The following is a 15,450-nucleotide window of genomic DNA, read 5'->3' as shown; positions in this document are numbered from 1 at the left end:
GTTGCAACAATGCTGCATGACTGGGATTGGTAGCAGAGTAAAATACTTTTGAAAAAGGAGATGGAAGAGCACATGATGATGATGATGAATATGAAGATGCCACATTACCTACCGGTACTTAGTTAACTGCTAGAAGATTTAGTGGCGTAACACTAGGCAGCCTGAAAATATTTTGTGGCACATGTACTCTGGCTGGGAATTATGATACCCCCTTTTTTTTTTTTTTACTCAAAACAGTGGTATACAAAGAAATAGATGCAGATGTAGTTAATACCTGTATAGGCACCACCTCTCTACCTTTGATGCAACATATCCATGATGACTGCATGTTGGTTACAGCAGCATAATAGTAATAGTTGCATAATAGTTATCAGCAACTATTGGGCCACAGATATTGGAGCGACTCTGAGGCCTGCTACCATGGGACTCAATGCAAATTCAGCTCAGAGCCTCACAGCTGGTTTCCACTGCTGTGCCTTGTCTACATACCATGAGGTGTGTTGCCGGTAGCTGAGAAACTCAGCTCTCCTCCACACTCTTTCAAAACTTTTTGTTCTGTGGCCCCTGAGGTAGGAAACTAGTAAAGAGTGAAGAGACAACTTGTACCCAATTTGAAGTAAGTCTAGAGTCTATCTGTGGTGAGTAGAGGCTTTATTAATGAAGAGCTGTCCCTGGAAGAGCAAGGTGCTGCGACTGCATTTTATTGGTTTTAAAGCTAAGACTAGCATAAACAATGGTAGGACACAGGCAAAGGATTACACCATACTACTGGATCATGGTATAACACATTGGAAAGAAACTCCTACAATAGCTTAATAAAGGCTATGTGATAAATGTGAGAAAGGATATATGTGAGCACTAGAAAATTAATGCAGTACTGTGTACCCTGTTAACTAGTGTCTACAAAATTAAACACCAATGGATACTTCTAACCACAGATGTCTCACCTATAGAATATTCCCAGACAACAGCCTGGATCTGGAATCGTTTAAAGCAATTGATCTTGCATGCCACCAGGTGATGCCATCAGAGTCTGCAACAACCTTGTGCCCCCCTGGAAGTGACAGAGTGGAGCTACATAAAGACGTAACCCTTGCAAAGTGATGTCAGTTTCCATCTTTCCGCACCATTCCACGCAGATCAGGTGCTCCACTCCCAGCTTTATCAGCCTACCAACGCATTATCAAACTAAGGAACTACAGTGTGCCAGAGTGGAAATTATGTCTTATCCCAAGATGACCAGTTTTAAGCTTTTCTGCAACTGCAGAAAGCAGATGTTGGTCATGGATCTACTGACGTGTTCCTCTGTTGTGTCTGGTTTGGCCACAATTTGAGGTTGTACGATAACTGCACTGTGATATATCCCAAGGTGGTCAGCGAGCAGTAAGTCAAGTTATATGTTGAGGAATATTAGAAAAGGTTTCATACAAAGCAGCAGTTCTGCTTCGAGTCATGGTGCTGCTCTTCCATCAAATCATCCTTTTCAAAGTCGTCTGGTGAGTTGAAGTCCAATGTTTGCCATAAGAGCAAGAAGGCCAAATGTGATTCGCCTCCTCTTTCCACTCTAAATTGTGCTAGAAGTCACTTAGTCAGGATTCTTAGGGCCTATGCCAAGACTGGTTGCAGCGTCATCCAAATTACCTTGGCCTCGTTAACTCTGCAAAATGAAGCCTTTAGCAAGGCTGTGCTGCAGATCTTTAAGGCGATGTTGGCTCCCTCTGGAGCACCTTCAGGGTTATGGCCCTAGAGGGCCACCAATTGCACTTTTGCTGGTGGGTGCTCCATAGGGCTGGACCACCCTCTAGCTCCCACCATACGTTTGTCATTCTTGAAATAACCAAGTCCCAGCCATCAACTTTAAGATGCACGCTGCACTACGCTAGCACTATAGGAGTCTGGAGGCTTCTTTGTTCAGCTGCAGCACAGGGGTTTCACAAACATTCGATGAGGAGGTGGACAGCTTGTTCCCCTCTCATTACACTGATGCTGACCTGTACCTAGACCTAGAAATGCAAGTGAGTTGGATAGCTCGCCATAAACTGAGCTGAGCTCAACCATGGCCATCACAGCTCCCACCCCTTTGTCTTGACTTCAGCCGCCAGCTCCTCTGCATAGCACAAAAAAAAAAAACATTGGCCTCTCACATAACCACCACAAGTCATCACAGCTGTCTATAGCTTCAGACCACACTGATTTAGACCAGAGTAGCCCCTATGGTGGACCTGATCCTGTGACATCCAGGGATAGGGATGATTCTTTTGAGGATTATCTTGTTGAGCGCTAGGGGAATGCTGGCCTAGAACCCTTTCCTGTGAATCTTCCCACCAGATATCACCATGCCAGGTCCACGTGGTTGAGGCCGACAGCTTATTAGTCAAACCTATCCAAACCTGAGAAGTCTGCCCTTAGAAAAAGGCATGGTCAAGTGTCGTACAGACAACCAAACGGTTGAGATGAAGTACATGCCAGCCTCGCATGACCTGGTTTCATCAGGGGCCATGTCCACCTGACTCGTTAGTGGCACACATCAGTAGAAAATCAAGAATCCTTGATTGGGAAGCAAATTGCTATTTGGGCAGCTACTCAGTGGAGATCACCAGTTCAGTTGCTAGTCTTTCCAGAGACACTCATTATCACTTGGTGGAAATGGTGAAGTTGGTGTAGCACCTTCCTGAGCCTTATTGCAAGAGGGGACAAGAACCTTGTTGTGGAGCTGAAAGTAATTTTGAATGCTACTATTCACTGTGCCCTGGACTCTGACACAGGCTCAGGGAGATAAACAATACCATCCTGCTGCAATGCTACACCTGGCTAAAGGTGTCCAGCTTTAGACCAGTGGTTCAACAGCACCTTATTAGTTTTCTGTTTGATAGTGAGCATCTGTTCAGCACTAAGGTCGGCTGAATGCTTGGAAAAAAATCAGACACACAAGGATTGTTAAGGCCATTGGTGCTCTGCAGATCGAAACACCTAGGTCTGCCTGCCACAAGCAGCAGGCACAAAAAGGTCTCATATCATCTACTCGAGTGGTTCTTAACCCTTAGACTTCGGTGGACCCCCACTTAATCATTACTGGAACCCGAAACCCCCCCACTGAATCAATATTGGAAACCGGGGACCCCCTAATGAATCATAACTGGAAACGGGGGACACCATGTAGGAAAGTGGCCTCTTTCTAGCATGGTTAGCCCCACTTTTGGCCTGTTTGTCAGTGTTTTGACCGTGTCTACTGGGATCCTGTTAATCAGGACCCCAGTAGTTATGCTCTTTCCCTTAACTTATGGTTGTAAGATACTGGTACTCCATTATTTCACCCACAATTGGCATACTGGTGCCCCCTTGTAAGTCCCTAGTATATGGTACCTAGGTACCCAGGGCATTGGGTTTCGGGGGATCCCTATGGGCTGTGCATTTCTTTTGCCACCCATAGGGAGCCCATTCAAAGGCTTCTACAGGACTGCCATTGCAGCCTGTGTGAAAAGGTGTATGTGCCCTTTCACTGCCATTTACACTGCACCAGGTCACTTATAAGTCACCCCTATAGCAGGCCCTCCAACCCTGAGGGCAGGGTGCAGAGTACCTGTGTGTGAGGGCACCCCCGCACTAGCAGAGGTGCCCCCACGACCTCCAGGACCATTTTCACAGATTTCGTGAGTGCAGGTTCACCATTTTATGCGTGTACTGGACATAGGTCACTATCTTTTCCAGCTACATAGTGGTAACTCCGAACATAGGCATGTTTGGTATCAAGCATTGGTTGTATGATTCCGTGCACACTGGGGGCTCCTTAGAGGACCCCCAGTATTGCCATTCCAGCCTTCTAAGGTTTTCCAGGCAGCCCCAGCTGCTGCCACCTCTGACAGGTTTCTGCCCTCCTGTTGCTTGAGCAATTCAAGCCCAGGAAGGCAGAACAAAGGATTTCGTTTGGGAGAGGGGTGTTACACCCTCTCCCTTTGGAAATACATGTTACAGGCTTGGGAGAGGTAGCATCCCCAAGCCTCTGGAAATGCTTTGAAGGGCACAGATGGTGCCCTGCTTGCATAATCCAGTCTACACCAGTTCAGGGACCACCAGTCCCTGCTCTGGCGCGACTAGACAAAGGAAAAGGGAGACCACTCCCCTGTCCATCACCACCGCAGGGGTGGTGCTCGGAGCTCCTCCAGAGAGTCCCTGGGTTTTGCCATCTTGGATTCCAAGTTGGCAGGGCACTCTGGGAGCATCTGAGTGGCCAGTGCCAGCAGGTGATGTCAGAGCCATCCCCTGATAGATGCTTACCTATTTAGCTTACCAATCCCCCTTTCAGGGCTATTTTGGGTCTCTCTCTTGTGTGATCCTCCAGATTCGGTTTGCAGGACTCCGGCAGGAATCCTCTGCATCCTTTACTTCACATTATTACCGAAGAAACTGCATCTGGACCCTCCAAGAACTCTACAAACTGCAACAAAGAAGAAAAGATGACTTCTGCAACATTGTATCTTTAGCTCCTGCCAGTAACTGCAACTGTTTCCCGGTCGTCCAGCCTCAGAGGACTGTTTTGCTTTACTGCTGACCGAGCTAAAATACACTGAAAAGAATCTCTGGAATGCACCTCTTAGTCTAAAGAAGAAATGTATTAAATCACTCTGCAAGCCTCGTAAAGGAAGGTCAGTACAACTGAAAGTGCACCTTTAAAATGTGTGCAACAATAAAGTGAGAACATGTACAAAGAATCTTCAATCTATAAACAGCAAATATGTACGTGCAAAGATACAGATACCTGTATATATGTATATATATATATATATATATATATATATATATATATATATATATATATTCATGCACAATGCAAACCAAATAATTAGTAAAAATTAATCACCATAGGGCACAGCTGCTTGTTCATCTTTCTCTCAGTAGCTTCAAGCAGTAGACTCCAAGATCAGCGGTGGAAGAGAAAGATCTACCCTCACGGGATGTCAGGCATTTGACATCTCAATCCTGACCGAAGTCTCTGAATCGCCCAGTCAATCCTGGGTCTCTTATATACCTTAAACTAGTTAGAGAGGATATTTCTAGAACCTCCCCACCCCCTCCCAGCTCTCTGTTATTCAAAGCTACTTCAGGTCAGCTTTGAAAGAAACACGTTGGAACTGGCCAGGTTCCCAAGGTGTCCCTCCCAAAACTAAACCAATCCCTGCGTACCATAAACATCACCCTAGTACATCCTTAACTTGCTGACTGACTCCTCCATGTTATGTCCTAGCCCTTGATGAGAGAGAACAAGCAGAATAAAAACATGAACGAGAAAACACATTGCACGGGAAAATACTTGCACCTTTAACGTAGCGGTGAAGCCAAGGCTAAGCTGAATTCAAAATGGAGTCTGTAACTTGTGACCGCTAATGTAACGGCAGACAACTAAACCAAGTGCAAAGTGGTGCAACATGGAGTCAGTGGTCCAAACACAGATATCATTTTAAGGACAGCCTGTCTTCAGCCTGCACAAGAAGAATGAAGGAATCTCCCTTGGAGTGAAGGAGTCACACCCCTGCTTCAACAGGCACCTCTCTGCAACTATGACCAGTTGTGTGGGACCCCTTTCCTGACGAGGGACATCATCTGTACCAACCATGAACCCGCATCCATCTTCTCAGGTGCAGTACTAACTGTTCTTCACCAGTGGTTCTTCTTTTGCACCTTCATCCTGGTTAGCAGGGGTTCCTGTTCTCCCTGGACTCTTCTGTGCTTCTTGGGCCTGGTCCCCTTCTTCCACAGGTCTTCAGGTCCAGGAATCCATTATTGGTGTCTTGCAGTCTCTTCTGGTTCTTGCATAATCTTCTTTCTCGTGTTCTAGGAAAGTTACTGTGATTTACTCCTGCTTTCCTGTGCTCTGGGGTGAGTTCTAGTATTAGTAGTAGTATTTTCTTTCATGTGTGTGAGTACCTCACTGAGGGGTGGAAAAGTACCATTAACTGCTGGTAGTTGGTATCTGGTATGTTCCTGTCATCATATCCTGGGTGGACAAAGCAGCATGACTCCATCTGGGTGGCTGTGGGGAGCTATTTCTGAGCAAAATGTTTCCAGATTCAGTCTGGCGTATGGAGGAGTTTTATAAGGTGAGAAAGACGTAAGGAAAATAAAATATCCGTGAAAAATATTGTTACCGAAGGTAAGTAGCTTTTTCTTTAAAGTAAGAACAAATACAAAGAGAAATGTCCTGTACAGTCTCAAAAAAACATGTTGTGATATCTTACAGTTTTCATTCAAGTGCAATTAGAATTGCTATTCTCTTATAAACGTGCAGTGGCTTGGTTTAAAGTCTGTGACAAAACAATTCAGTTCATCAGAGTATTTACATTAGGTTTTCAAACTTGACCACATCGAAAATTCTTTAATATTTGCTGTGACGTTTTCCAGAATGCTAGAAAGGGAAATAGATTTTTAAAATGTTTTTAGAATGCCAGTGATTCTATTGTACTATAGATTTGCTGATTATTCTCTCAGCATGTCACCAACGGCATGGATGGTGAAATTTGGTATAAGTGCAACATTATTTTTCTGTTTACTGCATAGATGAACAGCGAGAGCAAAGCTACACAAAGTATGTGAAAAGAGGTGACAGACATTTGGGAAAAAGTAGGTGTAACAAAAAGCAAGGTGACGTGAAACATGCTAGAAAGGAAGGCAGTTATGACTCATTTCAGAGTGGAGGAGTTTGATGCAGTGTTATAGCTATGTTACTTGTAATTTTAATTTTCTCCTCCATACCATTTTCCTATCTCCCGTTAAACCATTTTTCTTCGTCACCCACACAGATGTGTTCCAGGAGTTTGCCCTTTCACACCCAGATTACAGCCAACTGTTCCTCATCTACCTGAGACCTCCTATGACTCACAAGAGGCGTCAGCAGACAGAAGAAAAACTGACTCTTGTCCCTGAAAATGGTACCTGCATCAATGGACCTATGGTTAATGGGCCTAGCAGCACTGCCTCCCATGTGAAGACAGACTAAACTGGACAGCCATACTGTGGATATTTGAGGCGCTGTACAACCTTTGGCAAAAATCACGAAGGAAAACAGAAGATTTTATGAAATTTAAAAAACTCTATCCTAAGAGTTTTATTTTATTTTTTCCACTTAAATATATAAATATATTAAAATAAAGGAAAGTATTTTTATAAAAGGAAATACAGGAGACTGCAGCTCAGGCTTTGGAAGGATTTTTTGCACGTGCCTTAAATTTTTTGGCCCATTTAAAGGTATTTTACAGTAAAAAGTGGATAACTCCAACCACCTCTTGAAAGTGTAGAGTTTGATGCTGGATTCTTCGGGGACCTTGGTGCTGCAGTGAAGGCGGCAGGCTAAAAGGCTCCCCCCTTGGTCCTCCACCTTCATTTCTGCCCCATGTTCTCTTTGTTCCAAACACTTCAATTTTCCAGGAGGATTACAAAGAATGAACTGGATTTTGTATGAAACCTGTGATATTGCAATGTCCATCAGTGGATTTAATCTGCTGGTCTCCTCTCTGCGTCTCCGGACTTCACTGACGTAACACATGGCCTGTTCAGTAGATTGGTCTTCTATGGTTGGATGATGAGGAAGAAGTAAGGTCACTTTGGGATGCTGAAGCCATGCTAGTGTTGGTGGTTGCATACCAGGAGATGGTATTAGGGTTTGCAGGACCATTGTCTTCTCAGACTGTATCCCAGATTTGTACGACTGCTCATATATCTAGTTGTATAAGATCACTTCTATTGTATGCTGTGTAACTCCCTTTGTATCACTGTCTGTGTAAGGTGCGTAGTGTTGCAGGCTGTGGAGAGGGCCTCTGGTGTATCAGGCTGTATTTCACTGCTTGTGAGGCTGGCCATGTAAGGCCGCTGATTGTGTAATCACTGTAAATCATTACTACTATTGGTTGAATCTGGCCACCTGTGTGGTGCAACAGGTGCTATAGGCTGTGTGGGTCTATTGATTTTACAAACCTTGAAGGCCCACTGATTACCAATTTGTGTTCAGCCATTGAGGTCAGAGACTTTGCAGGGCCACTGTTTTGATATATTATTTAGTGACACTGGTACCATGGGCTCTATATGGCAGCTTGCTTCAGAGGTTACTTAAACCAGTGGTATTTAAAGCTGCACAAAGTGACTGATATTCTTAGCCTGATAGGGCTGTTAGTATTGTAAAGTCAACGTGTTTATTGGCTTTGCTAGTTTTCTAGAACAGCTTCTACAAATGGCCTGTAGGACTGCTAGTGTACCAACCTCCACATGTATGTTTGGCAATTGGTATCACATAGTGAATATACAGCTGGTAACATCAGAGACTGTATGGGATGCTACAACCACAATCTCTTTATCGAGGTAGCCTGTGTTACAAGCTGAATATAGGGCCATTATTGTCACAAACTCTGTATATGGTGGTTAGTGTCATGATGTTTATATACTGATAATAGTGTCGCACACTCCATTGCACCTATGGTGATGCATCCATCTGAGCCTGGTACCTTCTCCTCAGCTGAGGCCTTCAGTCTGTCATTTAGAATGACTACCTCTCTTTTCAGTGAAAAACGTTTGTCAAAGAGCTAGACGGAGGGAGCATTGTTTTTCACACAATGTTATGGGCCTCTGAGCTTTTGTTTGCTTTACTTTCTCTGAAAATTCTATTAGCTCCCATATTTAACTACTATTTGAAATGTCTTGTGATTGACACTTGGCCTCACTTGTAGGTTCTGCTGCAGCTATGCTCGATGTTGATCTTGCGAGGGGCAGTTTGAGTAAATGCACATTGTGAAGCTTTCCAGTAAAGTGCAGGATTAGCTGGAGCCCTGCTTGAAGCACATAATGCAGCCTGTGTGTATCACGTAGGCCTACCACTCAGGAGATGCCTATTTCTTAGATATGTCTCAACATGACTGTTTTAGATTATAGATCCTAAGAGTCATAGGCCATGCACCTCTGCATCGGGGCAAGTGCCTTGCAAATACAATAGACCCTATATATAAATAAATATATATATGTATAGGAACATGAGATGGTGCCGCTGATAGAGCCAGTGCCTAGAAAAAATGGAAGCAATCTTTCAAACATAGATACGTACTCCTCTTGTCATTGAAGAATGCAAAATTCACCAGCACACAGAGGTGTGCCTCCATCTCTCAACAGAAATTAATTCCATCTCTATCAAGGGTACTCTACCACGTTATCTCTGAGACTGTTTATGATACATGTTAGGTATAACCACTTAGCGGGAGGGTGTTATTCAACTGAGTCTGGATCATACAAATCACAAATTGGTGACACTCGGCCGTCCAGTGCACGTACACTCACTCAAGGTTCAGACTTTGACAGTCCTTGGAAATTTTCATTGAGTGCGGTGGCAGAGCCACAGAAGGCTAATATCCGTCATTAACTGTGCCTAAGAGATGTAATTTTGCCAGTTGAGCCGGTGCCTGGCCAAAATGCAAACATACTGTCCAACATAGATGCTCATTCCTCTTGTCATGGAAGAATAGGTATTCATTATATTATATGTTCAGTACACAAAGCTGGCTTCAAGCCCTCCAAGAAAATGCAATTTCCTACACTATACTAATTTGTCTGTGAACAGTGAGGAGCTTGCAGTCTAGGGGAGGAGGGATTTTTTTTATATTTCTTAGGAATCCTTAGTTTTCTCTTGTGCCTGTGCCGTGTATTCCTTTAACACTGCCCGCTATTGCCTCAGTGCCTTCGTGTTACCCCCTTGCGATATTTTTAATCACCTTGGAAACAACTTTTCAGAAGTATGAATGTTTTTATTTATGGGGGATTGGTTTTGTGGGGAAATAGAGGGGGATGGAGGTGGTTGTACCATGTAAAGAACGTCATTCTACAGTCTTAAGTTATTTTGTAACTGTTGATAAACCTGTACATTGTCGCTAAGCAGCTTCAAATTTCTCACCACAAATAAACCTCCCTGATTGAGTCAAAATTATTGCGGCTATGCCACATTTTAAGTGAGTGTGTGCAATTATGTGTGCAAAACTTGTTTATTCCATGTTTAGAATTGTACATAAACATTTTTACAGCATTTAGATTGCATCAGAGAGAGGTGGATTTCAGTGGATGCTCATCATTTAGAGTTTGGCTTAGGGCACGTGAAGGTTGTGTATGTATCTGTGTCACACTATAGTGTTACTTAAGCAGCATTGCATATAGTACACTTCACCAGATGTGAGTGTTCATTTGTATGGTGAAAGAAAAAGCTCAACCATTTTAAACTGCTTTACATAATGAGGTTCTCCTGTCCTTTTTATACACATATTGGTCTCCTAGACTCAGATATAGTTTCTCACCTGGCACCTCTCCTTCAAAGGAGCACAAGATGAAAAGGACAGGTCTAACTGTGTACCATTTTGGAGCTTCTCCTACAGAATTCTGAGAAGCTCATCTCAACCATCTCTTATGTAGTTGGGTTCGCATTGAAATGTATTGAATAGTTACTTGTAAATTGAAAAGGCAAACGTGAATGATTGACTGCATTTTATTACCCTTGAAAATGCCATCCTGAATATTTTCAGTCACAACATTTAGAATTCTTCCCTTAAATATGGGGTTAGTCTGAATTGAAAAGTGTAATAAGGAACAAAAATGTTTTTATTTTAAATTTTTAATTGCTTAGGCCTGAAATTGTAATTGCATGTCCTCTTCCCCTCTCAATCCTGAAGTATGAACATCCAGAGTTCTCCAAGAATGTCTTGTACTTACAGCGATCACCTGAGCTCTAACTGTTAGCCAGATGTTTGTAAACTACATTTTTAAGGTTGTTGTGAACCCTACAGCTAGTTGATTGAACTTGTGTCTTTAGCAATATCTTCTGTTAGTCTGTGAAATAGAAAATCATGTAAAAGATGAATACATAGATGAGTCAACATTGTCAATTGTCATTTGAAGGAAGAATTCCCATTCACATGTTTTGTGTGTAAGGGGATTATTACTGCTAATGTCTGGGCACAGAGGTTTCCTCAGTTAGCTCCAGAAGAGGTAGGAGTTCACAAAATAATTATACAAAATAGGTCATTAAAATAACACCTGGCCGGAGAAAGGACAACACCTTCTCTATTATTGTATCTCTCTTGAACCATCAGTAAACCATACATGATTCCTATCCTCATGTGACTGTGACAAGAAGTCAAATGGTGTACCTCATCTCACTGGTGACTCTCTTACCTGTGGTACCTCTTGCACCCTCTCCTCATCCTGTACAGGGGCTTGTGACACCTGTTCATGTTGGGCTGCAGTGCCTGCCAGTCCTACTCGAGCCCTATCTTCTATGTACCATTTCCAGCGTATGATACTAGCCTCCTGTGCATGTCCTGTACAGTGAGATTTACATGAACTCATCAACCACTGCATGATTGGTATTTCAGGTCTCAGAATTACATTATGACCTAGTGTTATTTGCTCAGTATCCACTACAGCCCAGTAACAGGCCAAAAGCTGTTTTTCAAAAGGAGTATAGCACTCCTCAGAGTCAGGTAGTTCCATAGTCCAGAACCCCAGGGGCACGCTCGTCCGTTTTCGCCACATACTCCAATTTGCATATTGTCCCTGAACAGTTACATGTAACTCAATGTCTCCATCATGCACTGGCCACAAGTCAAAAGCCTGTTGAATTCCTTCCTTTGCCAAATCAAAAGCACACTGCTGCTCATCACCCCGTTAAAACTCATATTTCTTCCTTGTCACTTTGTACAGAGGGGCCAAAATCGGAGTCAAATGAGGGATGTGCTTTCGCCAAAAAACAAACTATCCAATAAATCTCTGTCTCTCCTGCTTAGTGCGGGGAGTGGCAAACTCGAGAATCTTCTGCTTCGCTTGTGGCAACACCTCTCTATGCCCCTGCTTTAACTGAATCCCTAGAAACTTCACATTTTGAGAGGGTCCTTGTGTCTTATCTGTGTTAATGATCCACCCCTTACTCTGCAAGAGTTCCACCACCTGCGCCAACTGAGTCTGCACCTGTTCTGTCTCATCACATCATCAATGGAATGGGTCAGTTGCACACCTGGAATGGCAGATACTTCATCCAGGTGCTGTGCCGCCAGCCTGTGACAGATGGTGGGGCTATGTAAATACCCTTGTGGGAGCCTTTGCATCCGGAATGGTCTACCACCGTGTGAGAATGAGAATTGTTACTGACATTCTGGCGTCAAGGGTATAGAGAAGAACGCATTGGTAATATCAGTGGTGGCATACCATGTCCCTTTATGTTTCTGTATTCGTTCAATCATAAGTGATGGTTTCTGGGACTGGGGCTGTTAAATGGGGGTGTATATTTATTCAGCTCACAGTAATCAGTCGGCATTCTGTACTGCCCGTCAGGTCGTTTAACTGGCCAGAGGGTATTGTTCCATTCAGTAGTAGTTGGACCTATCACACCAGCGTCAATCATGTCTTTTTTGGTTTCACTTATTTCATCATGCCCTCCAGGAATGCAATACTGTTTCAAATGAATTACCTTGGTTGCCAGGGGCACCTTCACTGGGGGTATCGTCAAATGACCTACTGTCATGGCTGCCACTGAAATATATCTCTTCGTTCCAAATTAATGATAACCATCATCCAGATACAAAGTCATTTCTTTCAAAATGTCAATTCCCAGTATGTACGCTAAAAGAGGCACAATCAACACAGTATATTCTGTTTTTGGTGTTCTTCCTATTTTCATTTGTACTGTAGTTTGCACAGTGGGGGTCTGCCTTCCCCCCAACCCTGTAATGGTGTAATGCGGTCCATTAAACTTCCTAGGGTTTCCATAAATCAAAGAGGCCTCGCCCCGGTGTCAACTAAAGCTCGAACGTTTTGCACATTTTTACGTTTCCAATGCATTTCTAAATCAACTTGAGGTCTTTTATCTCGACAAGCCCAACTTTGTACCAGAGCTTGGCCAGTTTCCTAATCTGATTTAAACCTGTCAACTTTTGCTCAAGTGAGGTGTGGATATATGCTTTCATATTTGCGAGCAGGCTCGCCTCCGTCCCTCTTCTCAAATGTTAACCAGTCACTGTCCAGATTTTCCTCTCTCTCTCTCATGAGGAAACATTTCTCTCCCTTTCTTTGCTTTCCTCCGGTAATGGTATCTGGCTCTGTGTTCCATGTTTTTTATCTTGCTTGTTTATCTTTCTGCTACCTTCCTTACGATCCAAACCCCTTTTACGCGACATCTCCCACAAGCTTTTGGTATATATCCCATCCATCTGTTCTTTGCTGACACCATCTTTTAGTAATGCCATAAACATGTCACTCCTAGACACTGTTATTATCTGTGTGACCCTCAGATCTTGAAGATGTCTCAGGTTTCTCCCAAATACCGAATTCACCCAACTCTCTTGACTGCCTCTAGTTCATCTTTCATAGCCTGTCCTGTCTGATTAATGAGTAGAGTCATACTTGCTTGCTTATAAGCAGGTGGAGCAAGGTGAATTATTTTGTTTCTTATTGGTACAGTGAGTGGTCCATCTAACAATTGGTGTGCATTACCCAAGAAAATGGCAGATTTCATTGCCTCCTCTTTAATTCTCTGCATTGCATCTCGTAAAGTATACCAGGTTTTTCATTGGGGGGGCACTTTGAATCTGTTGGATATTTCTGATTACATCCCTCAACCACTAGATGCAACAAAGTGGTCTGGTGTTGTCCTTGAAACCCCCTAAACTGTTCCTGTACTACTGGGTCAAAACTTATAGTACAGAACTTGCGAGAGTCTCCTATATCTAACATCAGCCCAGGGACACCAGTTTCAAAAATCCTCACAACCCAAGCCAATAAGGACTCCCCAGTTCGCTGTTTATATAGATCCATAATGTCATTTACTTCTTGCTGAGTGTAATCTTCTAGGGCATGTAGTGCAACTCCTGCCGGATCTTGTAGTGTGTGCTGCAATTTTCATCTAAATATTGGCTGTGCACGCACTACATTTGAGAAGTGGTTGAAACACTTTTAGGGCAAGGGACACAGCTAATAATTCTAAATGGTTTATGTGATAATTTAGGTGTTTTGAGTCCCATTCCCCTTGAATTGTGAGCTCCCCAACCTATCATTGATGCTTCTGTTGTGATTGTGGTCTGAGGCACAGGGACTTGAAATGACTGCCCCTTCATTAAATTGCTGAGATTCCACCATTGAAGGGACCTGTGCGTTTGGCGGTCTAACAACACTAGATCTTTCAGTTGACCCTGTGCTTGAGACCATTGCTGTGAGAGGCACTGTTGTAGTGTCCTCATGTTTAGTCTTGCATGCAGTACTATTGCTATGCAGGATGCCATCATTCCTAATAGTTTCATGATAAATCTTACAGTGTATTGTTTATTTGACTGCATTTGTGGTATGAGATTTTGGAAAGCATGTATCCTTTGTGTATTTGGATATGCTGCTAAGGCTTTTAGCTTATTGAGAATAGCACCTAGGTAAGGTTGCACTTGTGCTGGCTGAAGATGAGATTTTTGGTAGTTGAGAGTGAACCCTAGTGTATGTAGGGTCTCTACTGTGTATTGAGTATGTTGTTGACATAGTATAAAATTGCTTGATTTTATTAGCCAATCGTCTAAATATGGAAAGACATGTATGTGTTGTCTTCTTAGGTAAGCTGCTACTACTGCTAGACATTTTGTGAACACTATTGGAGCTGTTGTTATGCCGAATGGCAGAACTTTGAATTGATAATGTTTTTTTGCTATCACAAACCTTTGGTATTTTCTGTGAGCGGGATGGATGGGGATATGGAAATATGCATCTCTGAGGACTAATGCAGTCATGTAATCTTGTTTTTGTAGTAGTGGAATGACGTCCTGCAGAGTTACCATGTGAAAATATTCTGACAGGATGTATAGATTTAGAGATCTAAGATCCAGAATGGGTCTGAGAGTGCCATCCTTTTTGGGAATGAGGAAGTATAGTGAGTATACCCCAGTTCCTTGTTGAGATTTTGGGACGAATTCCATTGCCTCTTTTAGTAGTAGTGATTGTACTTCTTCTTGTAATAGAACATTGTGTTCTAGGGACAACCTGTGATAGCGTGGAGGAATGTTTGGAGGGGTAGAAATCAATTCTAGGCAATAACAATTGCGGATAATCGAAAGTACTCATTGGTCTGTGGTGATATTTTGCCATTGGGAGTGGAATTGCTGCAATCTTCACCCCACAGGAGATGTGTGGGGTTGAGGGATGGTTAATAAGTCACTGTTAAGATGGGGTAGTGGCTTGTTTTGAGGGCTGGAATTTGCCTCTGGTTCTAAAGTGTTGGCCTCTATAAGAACCTCTAAATCCCCCTCTCTGGTATTGCTTTTGTTGGTGTTGCCCTTGTTTTGCCTGGGAGGTAGAAGACTCTGTGGATTGTGGCTTGAATCCTCTAAATTGTTGTCTACAAAAGGAGCCTCTGTAAGGTGTTGTATAGAAGGCTCCCATTGCTTTGGCAGTATCTGAGTCCTT

General features: G+C 43.1%; 1 protein-coding gene across 1 annotated transcript in view; it reads left to right on the top strand.

Annotated features, from left to right (window-relative positions):
• Positions 1 to 9,955, top strand: part of LPCAT4 (lysophosphatidylcholine acyltransferase 4) — a 536,940-nt gene extending 526,985 nt beyond the window's left edge. The window contains exon 14 of the mRNA XM_069238305.1: positions 6,795 to 9,955. Coding sequence (XP_069094406.1) covers positions 6,795 to 6,991 — 197 coding nt within the window. The 3' untranslated portion in view covers positions 6,992 to 9,955. The remainder of the gene's footprint in view (positions 1 to 6,794) is intronic.
• Positions 9,956 to 15,450: the final 5,495 nt, after the last annotated feature.

Source organism: Pleurodeles waltl, chromosome 6 (assembly GCF_031143425.1).
Source record: "Pleurodeles waltl isolate 20211129_DDA chromosome 6, aPleWal1.hap1.20221129, whole genome shotgun sequence".
Classification (NCBI taxonomy): domain Eukaryota; kingdom Metazoa; phylum Chordata; class Amphibia; order Caudata; family Salamandridae; genus Pleurodeles; species Pleurodeles waltl.
This window is presented reverse-complemented; position numbering and strand designations above follow the sequence as displayed.